Source organism: Lissotriton helveticus, chromosome 9, assembly GCF_964261635.1.
Source record: "Lissotriton helveticus chromosome 9, aLisHel1.1, whole genome shotgun sequence".
In the NCBI taxonomy this organism is placed as follows: Eukaryota; Metazoa; Chordata; class Amphibia; order Caudata; family Salamandridae; genus Lissotriton; species Lissotriton helveticus.
In genome coordinates this window covers 350,589,009-350,608,074 of record NC_136070.1, presented here as the reverse complement: position 1 = coordinate 350,608,074, position 19,066 = coordinate 350,589,009, and the positions used below count along the sequence as shown (strand labels likewise).

The 19,066-nt window shown below is 41.0% G+C and overlaps 1 protein-coding gene across 1 annotated transcript in view; it reads right to left on the bottom strand.

Moving 5' to 3' along the window:
- Positions 1-1,111: 1,111 nt before the first annotated feature.
- Positions 1,112-19,066, bottom strand: part of BTBD7 (BTB domain containing 7) — a 464,036-nt gene continuing 446,081 nt past the window's right edge. Inside the window, exon 11 of the mRNA XM_078660088.1 lies at positions 1,112-5,233. Coding sequence (XP_078516214.1) covers positions 4,421-5,233 — 813 coding nt within the window. The 3' untranslated portion in view covers positions 1,112-4,420. The remainder of the gene's footprint in view (positions 5,234-19,066) is intronic.

The window sequence follows — 19,066 nt, the reverse complement described above, 5'->3', positions numbered from 1 at the left end:
TTGTACTGACTCCAACTTTGTTATGACAACAGACATGGTGCAGATTGTCTGAACACTTTGATTGTCTTAGGAATGCATGTAGTTTCACTTGTTAACTTTTCAGTATCTATTCCTTAAATACATTGATATACTATGGAGACCAGCCCGTTTTGTGTGAGTCTCATAAGTAACCAGTTAACTAGGTTAAAAAAAAATCAGATGTGCTCATTAGCCAGATATACAAATACATTACACCTACCCTACAAACCACACTATCAATATTACCAGTTTGTATTCCAATGTACAAAAACTAGGTTCCTATAACAACCTAGTCACAACAAGAACGTTAATTTTTCCCTTTTTATGAATAATGGCGTTGACAAAGGGACAGAGTTTCACAAGGGATGGGATGTGTGATAAATATAATCTCTTAAAATGTGAATCCCAATAAATGTTGAAATATATATATTTTTTTAAATATTCAAAATTGGCCATGACAATGAATGCACGTACCTAATCAGTGGAGGTTAGAACACACTATCTCTATGCAATTAATTATTAAACATTAGCAGAGGATTTGCAACCCTTAAAAATATAACCAAATATTTTTAAGTCGCGGATCCAAGATACATTTCAAAGAAACTGTTTTGTCCCATGGCTTCTCAGGTCAAACTCTCCATCACAACTACACAATTACACTTAAACACTACACATTCCATAAAACAGACTCCACAATCTCAATATGTTAAGAAAGCCTTGAAGTTCTGTGACTATTTAGATGATTTAGGCTTCATATACAGTACCACAGGTGTCAGCAAATTAAGGTATATTTCGGAATCACAAACCAGATCGATCATTAAATAGTGATAATAAAATTCAAAGCTGGGAGTTTTTGGGAGATGTCATCAAATTAGCAAAACAGAGTTTCGATTTGACCTAATGTTCAGATAGTTTTTGATTTGTAGCTATACACTCTAGCACTTACCGAAGGAGGACATTTGAACTAACGTGAAAATATATATTTGTTTCATTTGTCATATGCATGGTCTGTAGCATCAAATTTGGACTTAATTATTCAAAACAATGACTAGTAACCTTACACATATAAAAGCAAAGGTTCTTATTCATCATGTAAAGGTGGCTATGTTTTATTTTCTTTAAAGCAAAGCCAGATACTGAACGATAGAATGGTATTCATCCTTTAGCATTTTAAAGACAATTTATCATTTGTGGACAACTTCAGCAATGATCTAAAATTCTCAATCTCCATGCTGCAGTTAATATATTTATGCTTCAGAGTATAATGGTACAACAAAATTTCAAGAAAGGTGCATGATGGATTCTGACTGAAGTGAGGCACATTAACTAAAATAAAAATTACAAGAAAAGAAATGCACCTGTTAAATGGGCACAATGAAATCCATTGTAAAATGCAAGTCTCCCTTCACCTTTACTGCCTCAGTGAAATTGGTTCAGGAAACATCCACAGACAAAAACATAAGATAGAAGAGATTAGTCATGTTTTGTATACATAATTTACCAAATGGAATATACTCAATGCCATCCTTCCAGCAACCTACAAAACAGTCAAACATTTCTCAACACACAGAATCCTAATCTGATGCATTTTCTTTAGAAGGTTGAGTGTTATGAATCAGTGATGAAAAACTAACCATAACAGGATTTAGAACAGTGAAAACCAACATGTTCTAATTATGATTGATTAAAGAAAATTTAGTTTTATGAGATCAGAAACAAAACTACTGTTTTTGAGGTAACAAGTGGGCAAATTTAGCAGTCATTTATGGTACAATAAGTGTAAAAACATGTGGCAAATTAATGTAGTAGCAAAAATAGCAATGAATAACCCATTTCATACATACTATGGTTTCTAATAACTAAGCACCAAAAGAAATGAACCCTTTTTTAAAATGCTTCACATGTGAAAGATGCATTTCAAGTCACTTGGAATACTGAATTCTAATGCAACTCATTACTTTGGCGTTTCATTTCAGTATCCTTGCCAATCATCTTTTTTACATTCAATTTAAATGTGTGTTTTTAAAACAATCTGCTTTTGTTTATGTACTTTCAAACTGAGAATGATGCAGGAATGTCCTTCTTCCACAAGAGAAAATTAATAGAGGTCTCCGCATCAATGTAACCCTTGAATCCTATTTTCTGCCTGTAAACTAGAGATCGTTCTATTAATGAAGCAATGTTAAGGTCTGAGACGAGGCAGATGCCAGTGGTCATGGCATGGTATTGTAACTCATGAAAATCTTGTTTTGCAAGTTAATTATTCCCTTACTATTTCTGGCTAATGGTCATCTATTTTCATATTGTCAGTTATTAGACGTAGCAGTCACTTGCAAACATTTCTCACAGAAAAAACAGTTCACTTTCTTTCATCAATTTCATGGTCACCGGCTCAGCAATTTCCGTGAGAGACACTCGCAGTGAATTGTCACAGTATGGGTTGGCCATTAATCTTAATCATACAGTAACCACATGGAAACCTAAATATTTTATAGAATGCCAAAGTCCTCCACAAACTAATTGCGCACTGGACATAGTTCATCACAAGTGGTTCCCAACTTATCCTTTGAAATATTTTATGGGATACATGAACCTCACTGAGCTTGTAGTTAAATATCATAAGGTTTTGCACTTATAAGCTATTGATAAACTATTGGAAGACCTCTGCCAGCAAAAACCCAACAATAATTTGAAAAACTGAAGAAAATACTAATAAGTAAGCGTTTACACTACCTTCTTGTAGTATATTTGTTATGGGGAGAATTGCAACAAACCTTTCTCCAAAAAATTAGCATTGTTACACGAGCCACAAAAGTTTTTAGGAAATAGTCTAATCCTGAATACAACAGCAGTACGTCTCATAATATGTTCTATATGTGCATTAATATTATGCCATTCACATTTCAAAAATCCGTTTTGTTGAGTAGGATGCATCATATAGCACATTACCATGTCAATGTTTTATAAAAGGTTTTTTACACCTTGATAATCTAGTTAATGGGGAATTGATTGAAGGCTTGACAGATGACTAGAGGATACTTCAGTCAGTGCAAAAAAAAAAAAAAACCTACAACCCTCTTTGAGAGTTATTTTCAAAGTAAACACTTCCAAATTGAAAACGCAGTCTAAATCTTGATGCTTTGAAACTGCCCACTCACATCCCCTCATATGTTATTGCTAATTGGATCAGCCCTGTGCAGATTTTGAAAGTCAAATATGAATAGAAAACAATGTGTAAGTTATGGACAGAGGCAGAGATTTGTTCTGATTTAAAAAAATATGCTTGAACAGTCTTACCTTTTAAAAAACACAGTGAATAAAAATACTCTGGTAGCGCCTGCATTGCAAAGATATGTGGGGTATCTTTTCCTAATTGCCATTGCACAAGGAGAGGTACGTCTTAGGGGCAGCTTGCAATTACATTTTCACTAGTGTTTGTTGATTGAATAAATTAGATTAAGCATTTTATCTGGATGTCTCCAGATCCCCTTCAAAACAATAACATTTCTCAAATGGTGCACTTCCTCTTTTGCAGACACAACTTGTTACTTGGCTTTGAAATAAAACTGCAGCTTCGTCATCAAAATATCCCGATCATAAGAATAGTTATTCAAATCAAAGAAATCACGCAAGTTCTGGGTCTCATGCCAAACTGTTATGAATGGTCCCGAATTGCGGCTCAAGCTAAATTCAAGGTGACCGTTCTTGCAAATTCAAGCTTGCAATTCAATTACGGGTCAACTATTTGTTAAACAGACCATCTAATTCAACTGAGGGCCCAGCATTAAATGATTATTCAAATACTCAAACACTGTCAATCAGGCAAAGTAGGCAACATGAAATGAGTTTTATAGGGGAGAATGTGTTGGAGCTCTGGTCTTTGGACATTTTCTTGCTTAGAAATGCACTGCATTGAGTATGAAATATTTCATGTACTGAGCAACCCACTGCAGAGAGAAAACTAACATGGAAGGTAAAATGCCAAACTGTAGGCCTTTAAAAATGCTACATCATATGTATTTATACTGTGCCAGATAACTGATGTTTCAAAGCACATATTTGTAGAAAAATAAGAAATGTATATTGAATTAATACTAAGTAAAGTAAATTTATGGGCACAAAGAAAAAAAAGGTGCCAGCTATACATTTTTGCAAAAGGCTCTGCCAATTATTATGCTGATAACATAAAAAACAAACTCATTAAACACCGACAGCATTCAAATAAACTGAGAGCATGCTATCCCTGACAAAGCACGTATATACAGAAATGTGATTCTGATGAAATGAAATTAAAAAAAAGTTATTTGCTGGCATGTTTGCATTTGTCTAGTAAGACTAAAAGCTGCAACAAATCAGACACTCAACAACTTTTAGGCACAGAGATAACTTGTAGAGGTTGCTTTCATAGGGCTGATTTTTTATAGAGGAAATCTGGTTTGTTTGGAGACCTTCGTTCTCTGCTAACAGCCTCTTCCCTTTCTATGTCTGTGTTTCTCTGTGGTCCGTGATCTAAAGATTCACTGTCTGCCAGTCTTCTGTTGGGCCTCTCATCTTGAATGTCGGAACTGTAAGCAGAGTGCGAAGGTCTGTTTGAGGTTAAGCCATATGTCAAATCAGTTTCCATTTTCGTTCTTCCCCTAACATGAGGACCACCACTTCCTGCATTCTCCTGGGCAGCCAGTGCCAAATCCAACCTTTGAGGAGGCTGTTCTAAGACATCAAGGTGCATTGGTTCATTCTTTTGTCTGTGCGGATGCCCATCATGTGAAAGCATATAATCTCTCCTAGAGTCTTCTGGCTTTTTAGGAGAAATTTGATTAGGTAGGTATGCAGACTTTAAACCACTTGATGATGGTTTAGTGTGGCTGTGCAAGTCTGGGCCAAAGTATATGCTTTGTGATGGCGATGAATGTCTGTTGGGTGCAGGAGTAGAAGGTCTGCAAGCAGCGTTCGAGAAATCATAGAAATCAGGATACTCCTTCTGGCTATCGCGAACATCCATTTTTTGTTCAAACACGTGTTTCTTACGCGAGTTGTGCAGGTGTCTGCTTTGAATGCATGACAAGTGTTGTGGAGGCCCTAGTACCATCTCTGAAACAGGCTGGTTAAGATCAGTGTTGATTGTGAGTTCTGGAAGCCTTCTGTCCTTCAGAGACATAGAGGACACTCCCATCGCAATATCTGGCATAAGCTCGTTCAGAACAGGTTCACCACACTAATAAAAAAAGAGAAAAACACAGGGTTTTGAGAACCACTTTCCTTGGAGTTTTACAGTTTCACAAAAGCTGCATTATACTTGATTTGTTCCACAATTATCTCAATATAGTCCTGTTTACTATTCGATTGTATCTTTCTAAATGTTTTATTGTCGGAAATCTAGATAGGAGGAATATTTTACAACAGACACATCATACATAATCTGCTCCATATCATTTTTTGAAAAACATTTATTAAAATACATAGTTTGCCCCAGGGATGTAGGTCTAGGCCTATAATTTCAGCCCTCTTAAATAATGCAATACAACAAGCTAGGAGATGGCAAACCATTTGGGGGACGACTCCACTTTCTAGATTTAGAGAATGTCATCCTATACAAGCTACGTAGTACACTGGTAAAGAACCAGTTGCTTACCTGTAATGGCTCATGTCAGAACTCCTTTCATAGGGATACTGGGACCAACCATGGTAGTTGAGGCGTTTTACTCCGGATGTCTTAGGTCCAAACAATTATGGATCCTAAGCAACTGGCCAAAGTATCCCTTTTACACTTGACTTTCAGTGGTAGCTGTGGATGAGCAGTCAAAGGCTCCCTGGGGCGGGAGTGTAAATACATTAAAGTGAACAGGACTCCAAACTCAAAGTGCACACAGTATGAACAATAAATCGAGGTCCACTAGAATACTTACTTTTAAAAGAAAAAGATGTTTTTTTCTCTCTCTACACATACATAGGAATAACATTCAGGAGCAACAACACAATCTCATTGAGGTCGGAGCTCTAACACTTGTCAGGCAAATCCTTGTCCCACCCTCTTCCTTATAATGCGGTCATGTTTATCCCCATTTACTGGTGGCTACATCCAGGGAATGCTCACTAATAAGTTGCACTGGAGTCCCTCTTTAACTCTTCACGAATTAGTCAAAAAGTGTCTTGGGTGAAAGCACTGTTCGCAGTGAGTCCCCCGGCTCCCCGCAGGCCCAGTTCAAGTCTTACCCACTATGGCAGTATGGAAATGTTCAGCAGTGCAACTAGTGCCCTCTTCACTGGCACTCACAAATCCAGATCAATGAGAAGTCAGGCTGCCCGCTGTGCACACGTCCACACTCTGCAGGCACAGGATCTCTCCCTCGAGTCACGCTGCTGGTTTGTCCCAGTGATCGGAGCTGATCCTGAATCTTGAAGTTAAGTCACTCTTTTCACCATGGGGATATGTGTTGGGGCTGAGTATGCAATGTCTTAGGCAACGAACTTGAGGGTCTTCAAAGAATCAGTCAGGTGCAGGCCTTGGTGTGCAGACTTGACCCAGACAGACACAGCCCAATCTTCAATCCAGGTAACAATGTGAACTTCTCGAAATGAGTGTACCGGCAGCTACTCCTAGCATACCACCATGTTTCTCCCCGCTGAGGCTCAGACGTATCCTCAGCACTCTGACTCAACATAGCAGCGTCTTCGGGCACACGGGGTCGGAGATTAAGGTGGCAACAAGAATTGACACTTCGGGCAACAAATCGTTAAGCAGCTGCCCCTTCTGGCATACAGAGTCATCACTATGAGGCCGTGGGGGCCTGACGCTTCCTGCAAGATTGCTCAAGATTTGGCTCAGATCACGACAGCCCTCTCCTAACGTACGGGGCCCCCAGATCGCCTCTGAACATCGGCAAGGACCTGATCGGTGCACAGCAGTTTCCCTTATACCTCGCCATGCTAGTCCTCTCAGTAGGGCACCCCAATAGACCTTGTTCCCTCCAACACTCCTCTCTTGGCCTAACGTGGCACACTGGATATGGCAAGTGGGCAGGTGCTGGTGCTCCAGGGGTAGAGATCTTGGTTTTCCCTAACCAAAAGAGACTGGCAGTCCTTTGCAGAAGTCACAGGCAGAAGTCTTGCAGAGCTTCCCATGCTCATAGAGCCAGTCTGGCTGCTTAGTAGATTATACTGTTGGGGTCTCAACTTCCCCTTCTTATAGTCCATTGCAAGGCACAGACTGTGATTTGGAGTTCTGCTTCCTTTGAATTGTTCACTCGTCTTTCTTTTTTTCTCTTGAAAGGATGTCTGTCACGGCAGGCATTACTGCGAGGCGGATTGACACAACACAATTCACAGGAGTGTCCGCAGTTCACATCTGGATGTCAGCCAAAGTGAACTATGCATCAAAAGGTTAATCCCAGGCTCAGAGTCCTATTCTTTGATCCCTCCTCTGGCCCATTACCTTACTGAGATGTGTCATTCCTTGTGATCTATCACTGAATCAAAGAGTAACCTTTTGAAGGGTAAGGGGGTATCTCTTCCTCCAGTGTATGCACCACCCAGCTCTGAGGAATACAGCAATACACACATCTGGGGGGATGCCTCTACTCATGTCTTCAACAGGCAGGGCTTGGCTTCTCAAAATGGAAACCAGGGTCCTCCATGTAATGTCCCATGCAGACACCCTTGCACTCTGTGTACATTCACAGAACTCTTACTTTCCAGTACGGATACTTCCATGTAGTGTACCCAGTAGCGGCCAACACAATAACAAGGTGGTGGAGCAGTTGGATGGTGTGCGGCGGACCGTGGGGGGACGCAAACGTGTGTGGACGGTGTTTAATAATAAAAACAATTAAATAAAATAATTACTTCCCTGGAGCTGCCGCCTGCCTCCTGCATCACACCTCGTCCTTCATGGTCCAAACAAGCACTGGGGCCGCGTCAGGGACTCCCTGAAATCCCTGCGCTGCTCTCATGTGAAAGCAGCGCAGGGATTGGTCTGAGCAGGCTGGACTGAAGCTCCACACAGACCAGGGAGCCTGTAGGGCTTTCTTTCGCCCAGTTGTTCAACCCAGCCGGGCTGGAGAAACCTAACACGTGTGTTTTGGTCGGCCTGAGACTGCCGGTCAAGCACATGCGCACTTAGGGAAGGCACATGGCACTCCTTCTCCCCATGTGGAAGTTGGCAGTGACCGCCGTTAGCATGAGCTGAAGCCATTTTGTTTGTGGCAGCCATTTTAGTTAGCCATGTGCTCGCCACGTGCTTTTCCGTCTTCACTGTTGTCTGCCCTTGTATTCTGCTGGAGTCATCAAGTATAGTTAACTGTTTCAGAACTGAGCTAGAGCCTTGGGCATGCTCAGAAAGACTTGTAGTCGTTGGTATAAACCGGTTATAATCGGAACTGTCGGACTATTTTAGCTAATGTCAGCAGTTATGTAGCTCCTCCCACCTTGTTGACCAAGCAATTCTCATGTGTTCATATATGTACAAACGACTATTTGTGTGAACACTTGTACCGCCTCCTATTGAGCTTCATGCCTACTCTCAAATATTATGCTATAAAGGCGCCACGGTTTCTGTACTCTGTGTGCTGCCTCGCACATTGCATGAGGGTTGTGTATAGATGTAGTTCCACCTCATGAGGTTTAATAAACTTTCTCATTTGATATTACAGCTTCCGTGCCAATTTCTTCTTTGTCAGTCTAAAGAACTAGTGCGATAAGAAGGGCGAACCCCTGCACCAGTGGGCTTACAAAGGCCCATCCCACACCCATGCCCCGTTCCTCCCTGCACAAGTTTTCTCAGTGCCGGAAAAGGAAAAATAAAACAATGACATTGTTTTTCTTTTCGTTTGATGGCTCTTTGCCAGGCAGTGGGGCGTCGCTTCACTGCCACTGCAGAGGAGCCGCCGCCTATTGTGCCTCTATAGAACCAGATGCATTCAGTCCGCGAGCACTGTGTAGTACTGTAGCTATTCTGTGTTGTACCAAGGTGTGCCATTTACAAGCACACTGTCAGCACAGGCACTCAACAAATGCACTGCACAACACTTCACCCTTCATGTATTTTACTTCACACAAGCACACATACACCCAAGCACATGCTTTCATTGCGCACACACTGCACAGCACTATAGCGTTCATTTAATGCATTCCTTGCAGGCACATGTACATGCACTAACCACACATTTTGACAGGACTGCTCTATCCCTGCACTATACCCTACCCAGGCACAAATAAATTCTGAGAAGATGCATTACTCCTGTGCAGTGCAGCACTCCACATCTACCTGATGTAGGCCAAGATTGAGTTAAGCTCACAGTAGCAAAATGTTTGAAAACAGTGAGTGAGCCTGTAAGCCTCACTCCAGTGACCAGTTGAAAAACGACTGGTTTACTACTATTGATCACTAAAGGTTTTGCTGCCACACCACGCTTGTGCTGCTTAACTCCTTGAAGCTTGTTTCCGGTCCAGGGAAGACATGGCTTGGCAGTTCGGGCTGGACTGTTCCCATGAGGCACAGGGTCAGACTGATTTGCATATAGCCATGTCTGAACTGAGGTGGCAAAGTGGGCTAAAGAACGGTGATGGATTAAAACCAGATCTTTTGACTGGGTGTGAGTGTTTGATTGATTCAGATGCTCCGTCCATCACCACCCCCTTTTGTAACTCCTGGTGAAGGCGGGAGGGTAGCGCTTTAGGCGCCCCTCCAGGTCCAAGAAAAACGCAATCTGTGAGACAGGCCTATGTCCTGGCGCACATGATTGATTCAGGTTCGCCTATGACAAAAAAGAAATCTGCATTAGGGATCCAGATGACAGTACGGTTCATCATTACATTCTTGGAATTCAGAGCCCAAGCACACTACTGTACAACAAACTAAACTTCTTTTTAAACCCAATAGCTGTCTAAAGGGTACTTTTTCTATGTTAAAGCAATTCAACTTATTACATAAAATAAGCAAGTAATAAAAAAAAAATTGAATTCCCTTCTATATTGAAAAATTGTCTTGATGTAAACTGGGAACATAGGCTGATCTGCTCCTTAAATGTAGCCAGTGTGTAACTCTACAGCACGATATTGCAGTGCAGAAACTGTAAAGCCCAGATCTTTTGGTAGAGCAAACTAGTACAATGGGTCCATTGAATTCAATATCCATCACTATGGGTATTACTCAATGAGCTGGTTAGGATGTGGATCAATTCAATAAAGATATTCTTGAAGGAGAAACGAGAATACGGGTAACAGTTTCTAACCAGTCTGTAGTTTTGCAGCTCGAAGAATTTTCTGGATTCACATGCTGTACATTATTCCGCCATCTAGCGGTTGGGTGGAGAATTCTCCTAAAACATTTTTTTCTTCTACTATTTTTTGTCTTTTGTTGTTGGTGGGCGTCAATGTATCTCCAATTGGTACCCCTTGTGAGGTCCTCGTGCTTCCTCAGGTGGCTCACACCTTTGGCAACCATCTTCGGATTTTTTTTTTCACAGCCTTTGTCCCCTCATCTTCGTGGCGAGGGAGGGGGATTCGCTTGTGAATCCAGAAAATTCTTCAAGCTGCAAAACTACACCTACAGGTAAGAAACGAAACTTTTTGCAGCATGACTTTTCTATATTCATATGCTGTGCATAGATTTGGCAGCAGTTTGTTACTACAGTGGTGGTTGCGTTGAAGAGGAGCATGGATTTGAAAATAGATGTTGTAAGCCCCTTTTTCCTTCTTGTGCTTCCTTGTTCATTTGAATATCTATACAATAGTATCTTGTGAGCGTGTGCCCTGATGATCATGTTGCTGCCATACAAGTATCTTGAAGGGGAGTATCTGCTGGAAAAGAAATGGTTACTCCCTTCTTTCTTGTTGAATGTGCACCAGGAGTGTTTCGTAATGTCTATCCTGCATTCTTGTGGCACAAATGAATAGTCTGTGCTATCCCATCATGCAATTGTGTTCTTGGTAACCAGTCTTCCTAGAAAACGATTTGCAAATAATACAAAGAATTGCTCTGTTTCCCTTTCGATGCAATACTAGCATCCAGAGTGTGTAATTGTCCCTCTGCTTGCCATTTCGGTTTTTGAAAGGCGTGGTATTTGAATACTTTGGATCATGTGGAACTGTGAGATAACCTTTGGCATGAATTGTGGATCAGTTCTCATGACAATTCAGTGTTGGAGTTACTGTAAAGACAAGGGGCCCCTGATACTAATGTGAAGTACACCTAGGCAAGGAAATACATACTGTGAAATTCCTAAGGCTACTTCCACAACAATACTAAAACATGTGGACAGCTCCTTTATCCGATACGGCCAGTATGGTTTCTGAGCTGCACGTCTGGATCCATCTTATCGAGGATTCTTTTAACCTTAATCAAGCTACTCCAGGGAATGACAGATCGCCCCATTTAACTACACAAGCTACTTTAAGGGGATCTGCAGGATCTCTGCTTCCAGCATCATTCCATCAGGTTTCTTCCTGAGACTTTATATTTCCATCACTATGCTCCGCTCTATTATTTAGGACTGTGTACAGTTATTAGGACGTGCTCAGACTTGGGCCAAAAGTTTCATTGGCAAGACGTTTGTCTTACGTATTGTGACATCTTTATTCGAAAAAATTAATTGGAGGTGGTTCCCCTGAAGAAGGCAGGTTACTGCCGAAACGTGCGTTGAGACATCTTGGAAACCACCCTATTAGTCTAACCCATGAGAATTTATGTATTTTTTTATTTTTTTATTTGGGATCAAAAACTTTTATTGCATCTTTCAAGTACACTGCGGAATGCCTACAACCCGTTGGGCCGGCCGCTATTATTCAGTCAAGTTGTCAGGGTTACGTTACATATAATCCAGAGAGATATTCTACAAAATTTGGAGCATGACAACCGTTACATTCACAGGTCTCGGCATTTCGAGCAGTTAGGCCGAAAGTATTGGTTGTTGATTTCCCATTTTTATAACCAAACAAACAAACAAACAAAATAACTTTTAGGAACAAGATTGCGGTCAGGTTTAGTGCTATATTGATCATTTAGAAGTAACTCACTGAGGTTCCCCATGACAGATCCGTCTAAGGTGGCATCCCAACCCGGAAAAGGTAAGTCTATGTCCATTCCTATGGGCCTACAATGTACAAGTCTATGCCCTCCTGGCCCTAGTTCGCTGCGAGGTATTGGAGCCGTTGTCACCCCTTCAGTGTCTGTGCCTCTCACTCTCACACACCGCTTATCCAACTATTCCCCCTCCCCTTCCTCATCTGAGTCCTCCAGGTCTTCCTCTGGCAATGGGTCACAGATCTCTCCTCTGTACGTGTTCCATTTGGACCATATTTTATTCCATTTCGCCGGGCAGGCGCGGCTAGAATAGACCGCCCTTTCCGTCACCATTGTCTTGTCCATGTTCAAACACCATTGTGACTTGGATGGCGTTTCCGGAACCCCCCAGCGCTGCGCGATATCTCTCTTCGCTACCCCCAATCCCACTGTGACCCAGATTCGGCCGTGTCGTGAGAGGTCTGTAGGCTCCCATATATTGAGGAGGCACCTCCTCGGGTCAGGTAGTAGCGTTAATTCTAGTGTTTGTGAGATTGTCCGTAATATCTGTTTCCAATATTCTTGAATTCGAGGGCAATCCCATATGGTGTGGAAGAATGAGCCCTCCTCCCCGCACCCACGAAGGCAGTAAGGGTGTTCTACCCTGTGAATACGATGTAGCATTGTTCTAGTGTAGTATACCCTATGTAATATCTTCAATTGCACTAGTCGTAGTCTCGAGGAGATTCCGACCTCCCGAGAGAATTTATGTTTTAAAAAATCATTACGTACTGTATTGTGGTCAGACATTTAATTAATTCAATATGCTGACAAATGTGTAAAAAACTTTAGAGTGAAGTATGAATGAATGGATGATTGAATGCAGTTAGTATGTTGTGTTAATGGCCAGCTTCAAATTTTTATGAATTTATTTCAAAATGTTGTATTTTTCCATTTCTAGTGTCACTGCTATTATTTAAATAGACATGTTTTAGTATTGTTGTTGAAGTAGCCCTAGGAATTCTGTGTTTGAGAACTTGGTAGTAAGGTTCCTGTAACGCGAAAGCTTGTAACTCACTGTGTAGTGATGTTATGGCCAATAAAACAAGCAGTCTTTAGTGTGAGCAACTGTAGCGCAGCCTTGTGTAATTATAAAGCATATAAGTGTAGGGGCTGGGGAAGACAGCGCACACTATCACAGTAGACGCAACTAAACACTGTTCGATAGCTTTTTTGAGAACGAGCATTAGTATCTGGTGCTCTAGGAGTAGGAAGAGCCACCAAGTTTTCCTCTGCTGGAAGAATTCCAAATGTCAAAGAGGATGATCTACAAGCACTCAAAAGTCAGAAGCTGAAATTGTGGTTTCAATACAAGTTCTTTATTACACATCCATTTAGTTAATTTTGCCAACACGTGTTTCATCTAATGCTAGAACTGTAGCAGCAGACTTCATCAGGACGAGTCATATGTAGTTGTGTATATGCTATATCAAAATTAGGTCGAGAAATCCCTAAGTATGTAGTCTTGTGGTGCCCCACTGACTTGTGTGGAGTCTGGGGCACTATGTGTTTGTCATACCATACTCTCTGAGGGAGGGTACTCCTGTGTAATCTTTTGCACGCCTTGGCATAGATGGATGTGTAACGTGTTGAAATCCCTCCCCGTTTCCCTCTAATTATTATGTTTGTGCAACAGTGGCCTGTTTGTGTGCGCACATTTCTTGTTTGTGTGCGCAACTGAGCGATACTAGCAACTATGATACTACATTCTATTGAGACCAGAAATGACACCTGCACAAAAATTTAAATATTAAAGAGTGGAATTGAAAACTCATTTCCCTTCTAAATTGTTTAAGAAGCATTGTCGATCCCAATAGGTCTGGCTTTAATGTACTGTACCCTGTACTTACACAGACACACCACTCATCTTGTGCTCTCAAAACACACTGAGAACTTGCACTGAGGCACATTACTCACCCAGCACTCACAAAACACACCACTGTCCCTACCCTTACAAAGATATACCACCTACCCTACATTCACACACACACACATCGCTTACCCTACATTCAAACACTTTGCTTACCGTGCATAGATACAATAAAACACATTAAACTCCGCATTCAGGCATATTATTCACTGTACACATACACACACAGACTACTCACATAGACCACTCACCTTACACACCACTCATTTGATACCCTGCAAGCAATCTCTTCACCCTGAACTCCCAATGCATACAACTCACCCTGCACCCACATTGCATACAAGCAATCTGCTCATTTTGAACTCACAAAGGTAGATAGACCTCAACCCAACACTCAATACACACTATTCAACCTGCACTCAAAATACACTTTACTTACAAACTGAACACTTCTTATTCTCACAAAGGCAGACTGCTTACCCTGCAAGTATACAATTGAAAATCATGGATGCCATTTGGGGTAGTCCGGGATCGCAGCTATGACCTCTAGCTTGCTCCCTGCTACTCCAGACACTTCCTTTGTGACCCCCTGGCCTCAGAGGAGGGAAATGGTTGCTTCCTCTGAGGCCAGGGGTCGCAAAGGAAGTGCCAGAAGTAGCAGGGAGCAAGCTAGATGTCACAGCTGCGACCACCGACTACCCCCACATGAAAATCCCTTCACTATTCACTCGTACAGACTCACATCCTCTGGCATGCACTATACACACAACTAACCCTGCGCACTCACTGTAAATTCACAAAGGCACACCCCTCACCCTCCACCCAAAAGCTGCATCCCTCACCCTATACTCAAACCGGTATAGGGTGAAGGGGCAACACGTTGGATTTCACGTACTGGGAAGTTGCAAACAGATCTATTTCTGGTGTTTCCCATCTTTGAAAAAAATTTTATGAGTACGGTTTGGTTCAATTCCCACTCGTGAGACCATGACGCCCGTCTGCTTCAACACTGTCCTTCCCTGGCTGGTGGGTCACCATATCTCCATCTTCCTTAGAACAGCCCAGATCCAAATCTCTTGTGCTATTCTTGACGGAGGTAGAGACTGTGTCCCTCCCTGTTTGTTTATATAAAACATGGTGGTTGTGTTGAGTCTGGATCTATACTGATCTTCCATATAACTCTCTCTGAAAGGTGTTTAAGGCTAGGAATACGTCTTAAGTTCTAGGACAGGACCTTCCAATGTCGATCCTGGAGAGCCAGATACATGCCAGATTTTCTGCATATCCACATTTAGATAACTGTAGTTATCTTAAAAATCTGGCATGGATCCGGCCCTCCAAAACAGACGTTGGAGTACCCTGTTCTAGGATGTTGATGTGTTGTACTGCATTCTGGTCCTTCCAGACTCCCTTGACTAAGACTGTTCATGTGTGATCCCCATCCCCTCTGTGAGGCGTCTGCGGTTATGGTGTAGTAAAAAAGAGATTCCTTTCTGTGTTACTGATTTCCTTTTGTGGCCAAAGGCCTCCACACTAGTATCACTACTTGTGTTCAGATTTAACTTTCCTTTCTTGACCAGCGAGATTAGACATTTGTTTTGCTTTGAAAGTGTTAGGACTTAACTTTCACCTTGTAGCCAACAGGTCTACACACTAATCTATCTTAAGTGGTCTTTCTCTATGACTTAGATAGTTATTTTTACATGTGCACAAAAATTATTTATATCTCTCAAAGATTTTTTTATTTTGTAAAATTTAGTATTAAAAACATTTGATCACTTACACAATTTCAAAATTTCTAATGAACATGTACTCCGGATTGATCCTATTCTAATACAAATGACCAAACCTAATCTAGTTTTCCTCAAATTAAAACAATTCATATACAAATTCAAAATCATACATATACATTTAAAAAAAAAAATGTTTTGATTGAAGACAGTCGTTTGTCGACGCGTTTCGGTGTGTAATGTTGTTAGTACACCTTCTTCAGGACAGACTTATATTTAAAACCAAGTGATCTTCATTTTTTATTAATATGCTGTCACTCTTCTTACTTTAGGGTTCCAACGGGAGAGAGGACGTGTCGGAAGCTCCGTAGAAAATCAGACGAGGAACCCTTGGGAGAAAGATACCTCTCAACCAGTCGTAGGAGGGAATAAAAGGAAATAAAACCCCATAACCAAATGGAACTCCGTCTATGAACTCCAAACCAGGGACCACATACATGATACAACAAGGTCAATTTGAAGTAAAACAACTACGTGAGATCTCGCGCAGATTGAAAGTCGCAAGATACCTAAAAACAGACACAAGATAGACAATTCTCCCGGTTTTAAGTAAGTGCGAATAACAGAGGTTATTAAACACCTATTCCACATGCATAGAGGAACAAGAATAAACCATTCCTCAATGGTGTGGAACCCTAAAGTAAGAAGAGTGACAGCATATTAATAAAAAATGAAGATCACTTGGTTTTAAATATAAGTCTGTCCTGAAGAAGGTGTACTAACAACATTACACACCGAAACGCGTCGACAAAGGACTGTCTTCAATAAAAAAAAAAAATAATTTAAAATGTATATGTATGATTTTGAATTTGTATATGAATTGTTTTAATTTAAGGAAAACTAGATTAGGTTTGGTCATTTGTATTAGAATAGGATCAATCCGGAGTACATGTTCATTAGAAATTTTGAAATTGTGTAAGTGATCAAATGTTTTTAATACTAAACTTTACAAAATAAAAAAATCTTTGAGAGATATAAATAATTTTTGTGCATGTGTAAAAATAACTATCTAAGTCATAGAGAAAGACCACTTAAGATAGATTAGTGTGTAGACCTGTTGGCTACAAGGTGAAAGTTAAGTCCTAACACTATCAAAGCAAAACAAATGTCTAATCTCGCTGGTCAAGAAAGGAAAGTTAAATCTGAACACAAGTAAAGTGATACTAGTGTGGAGGCCTTTGGCCACAAAAGGAAATCAGTAACACAGAAAGGAATCTCTTTTTTACTGCATTTGATATCCAGTCCTTTCTGGTTCTCTGGAAAACTCTTTTTTGAAAAGTCTGCTGTTATGGTCACAGTTGAAGTTGGTTGTGTAAATGTTCCTCCTTGTGTTATCTGTGCTCTATTCCACCACGCTATCTCTTCCTCTATCCTTCTGTGTGACCAACACTAGATCATCACAACTCCCCGTTTGTGACAATTGTTTTTGTAGCCATTCCTGAAGTGTTCTCATGTGGAGTCTCGTGTTTTGTATCAAAGGGATGCTAGAAGCCATCATTCCTAGCAGCTTTTCTACCGTCCTCACTGTCAGAGCTTGCCCCTTCAGGTACAGCTGTATCTTCTTTAATAGTGCTACTATTCTCTTCTTTCTGGGGAATATTTTTTCATGTATTGAATTTATTTTGGCCCCTAAGAACATTTTCCCCTGTTCTGGTTCGGGTCAGGTCTTCTCCATGTGTATTCAGAACCCTAGCTTATATTGCGTTATTACTTTCTGCTTGTCCTCTTTGCATTCCTTATATGAGTTTGTCCTTACCAGCCAGTCGTCCAGGTAGGGGATAAACGTATATTGCCTGCCTTCCAAGGTGTGCCCCTCTTATTGCTATACACTTTGTGAATACTCTTGGTGCTAATTTTATTCCAATAGCCAGAACTTTGAACTGGTAGTGTTTTGGGTCTAACACAAATCTGAGGAATGTCTCGAGGCTTGCGTTCATGGGAATGTGGAAATAGGCATTCTATAAATCTATTGTTGTCATGAAATTGTCAACTTGTATTTGCGGTATTATCTCTTGCACTGTAGTAATTTGGAATTTTTGAGTTCTTATGGACTTGTTTATAAACCTCGGGTCCAGAATTGGTCTGAGTGACCTATCTATCTTTGGAATTAGGAAATATGTTGAGTAGTTTTCCTTGTTTCTTTCTAGTCTTGGCACTAACTCTATAGCATCTTTTGACAGCATTTCCTCTAGCTCCTTGAGTAGATGGGCTGTTTCCTCCTTTGAATGTACCTTTTTCTTTGGTCCTTTGCATGGAGGTTTTTTGTTTAATTCGATGCAATATCCAAATTGTATTAGTTTTAAAACCCATTTGTCTGCGGTAATCTTTCTCCACTCCTGGAGGAAATCTTTTATTCTTTCCCCTACTGGTGTTAAGTGTGTTTGATTACCTATTCTTGCCTTGTGTGTTTGTACTTTTATTGCTGCACTCTTGGATGCCTTCCATTGAGTGTCCGTTGTGAACTCTGACAGGCCACTTACTTGCTGGGGGAACCTTTAAAAGCCTCCTTTCCTTGACCTAAAACACTTGGGAGTATAGGTAAAACATTGGTTCCTTGATAGTGTAGGCAGAAGAGTATCTAGTAAAAAACATGATTGTTGTCTCTTCTCTTCCAACTGTACCCCACATCTCGCTACTGCCTTCTTTATTACCTTGTTATATATTTCAATATCATCGGGTGATGAGGGTCTTGAAGGATAAGTGTCTATCCCTTCTTCTGGTGAGTGTTTCCAGATCATGCCATTGTGTGTCTTGGCATTCTGAAGCCTCTGAACCCTGGTAGAAATGCTCTTCCATCTCTTGGAACAATTCTTGTTCTCGATCTTCTTGGGAGTTTAGGAGTTAAAGGCAGTTCTATTTCCTTGAGTCCTTCGTCTCCTTGATCCTTTGAAGTCGAAGACTTAATTGGGATTCAACATTGCTTGGGACTTTCTTCAAACTCTTTCTTCTTTTGCAGGACACTGGCCATTTCGGCTTAGAGCAGGCTCCTTTTTTCTCGATCTTGGCTGCCTGTTGTTGGGCTTAGAGATTATCAGCCATTCTCTTTAACGCCAAGTCCTTTGAAGACAACATATCGACAAACCGGGTCATTCTGTTTTAAACCGCTCATGTTTCAACATATATACGTCATTCCCTCGGCTATCCTTCAAGTCCTAAATTTTTTGAAGTCTTAACCACTACGGTGTCTTTTCCGAACACATGGTTGGGCATGGCACCACCAACCATTACGATGCTTTACTTGGGTAAAAAAAAAAGGGGGGTGGGGGTTGAGACAGCTTCTTTGGGGAAACTGATCTCGACCATGCTATGGGGCATGGTGACCTCAACAAA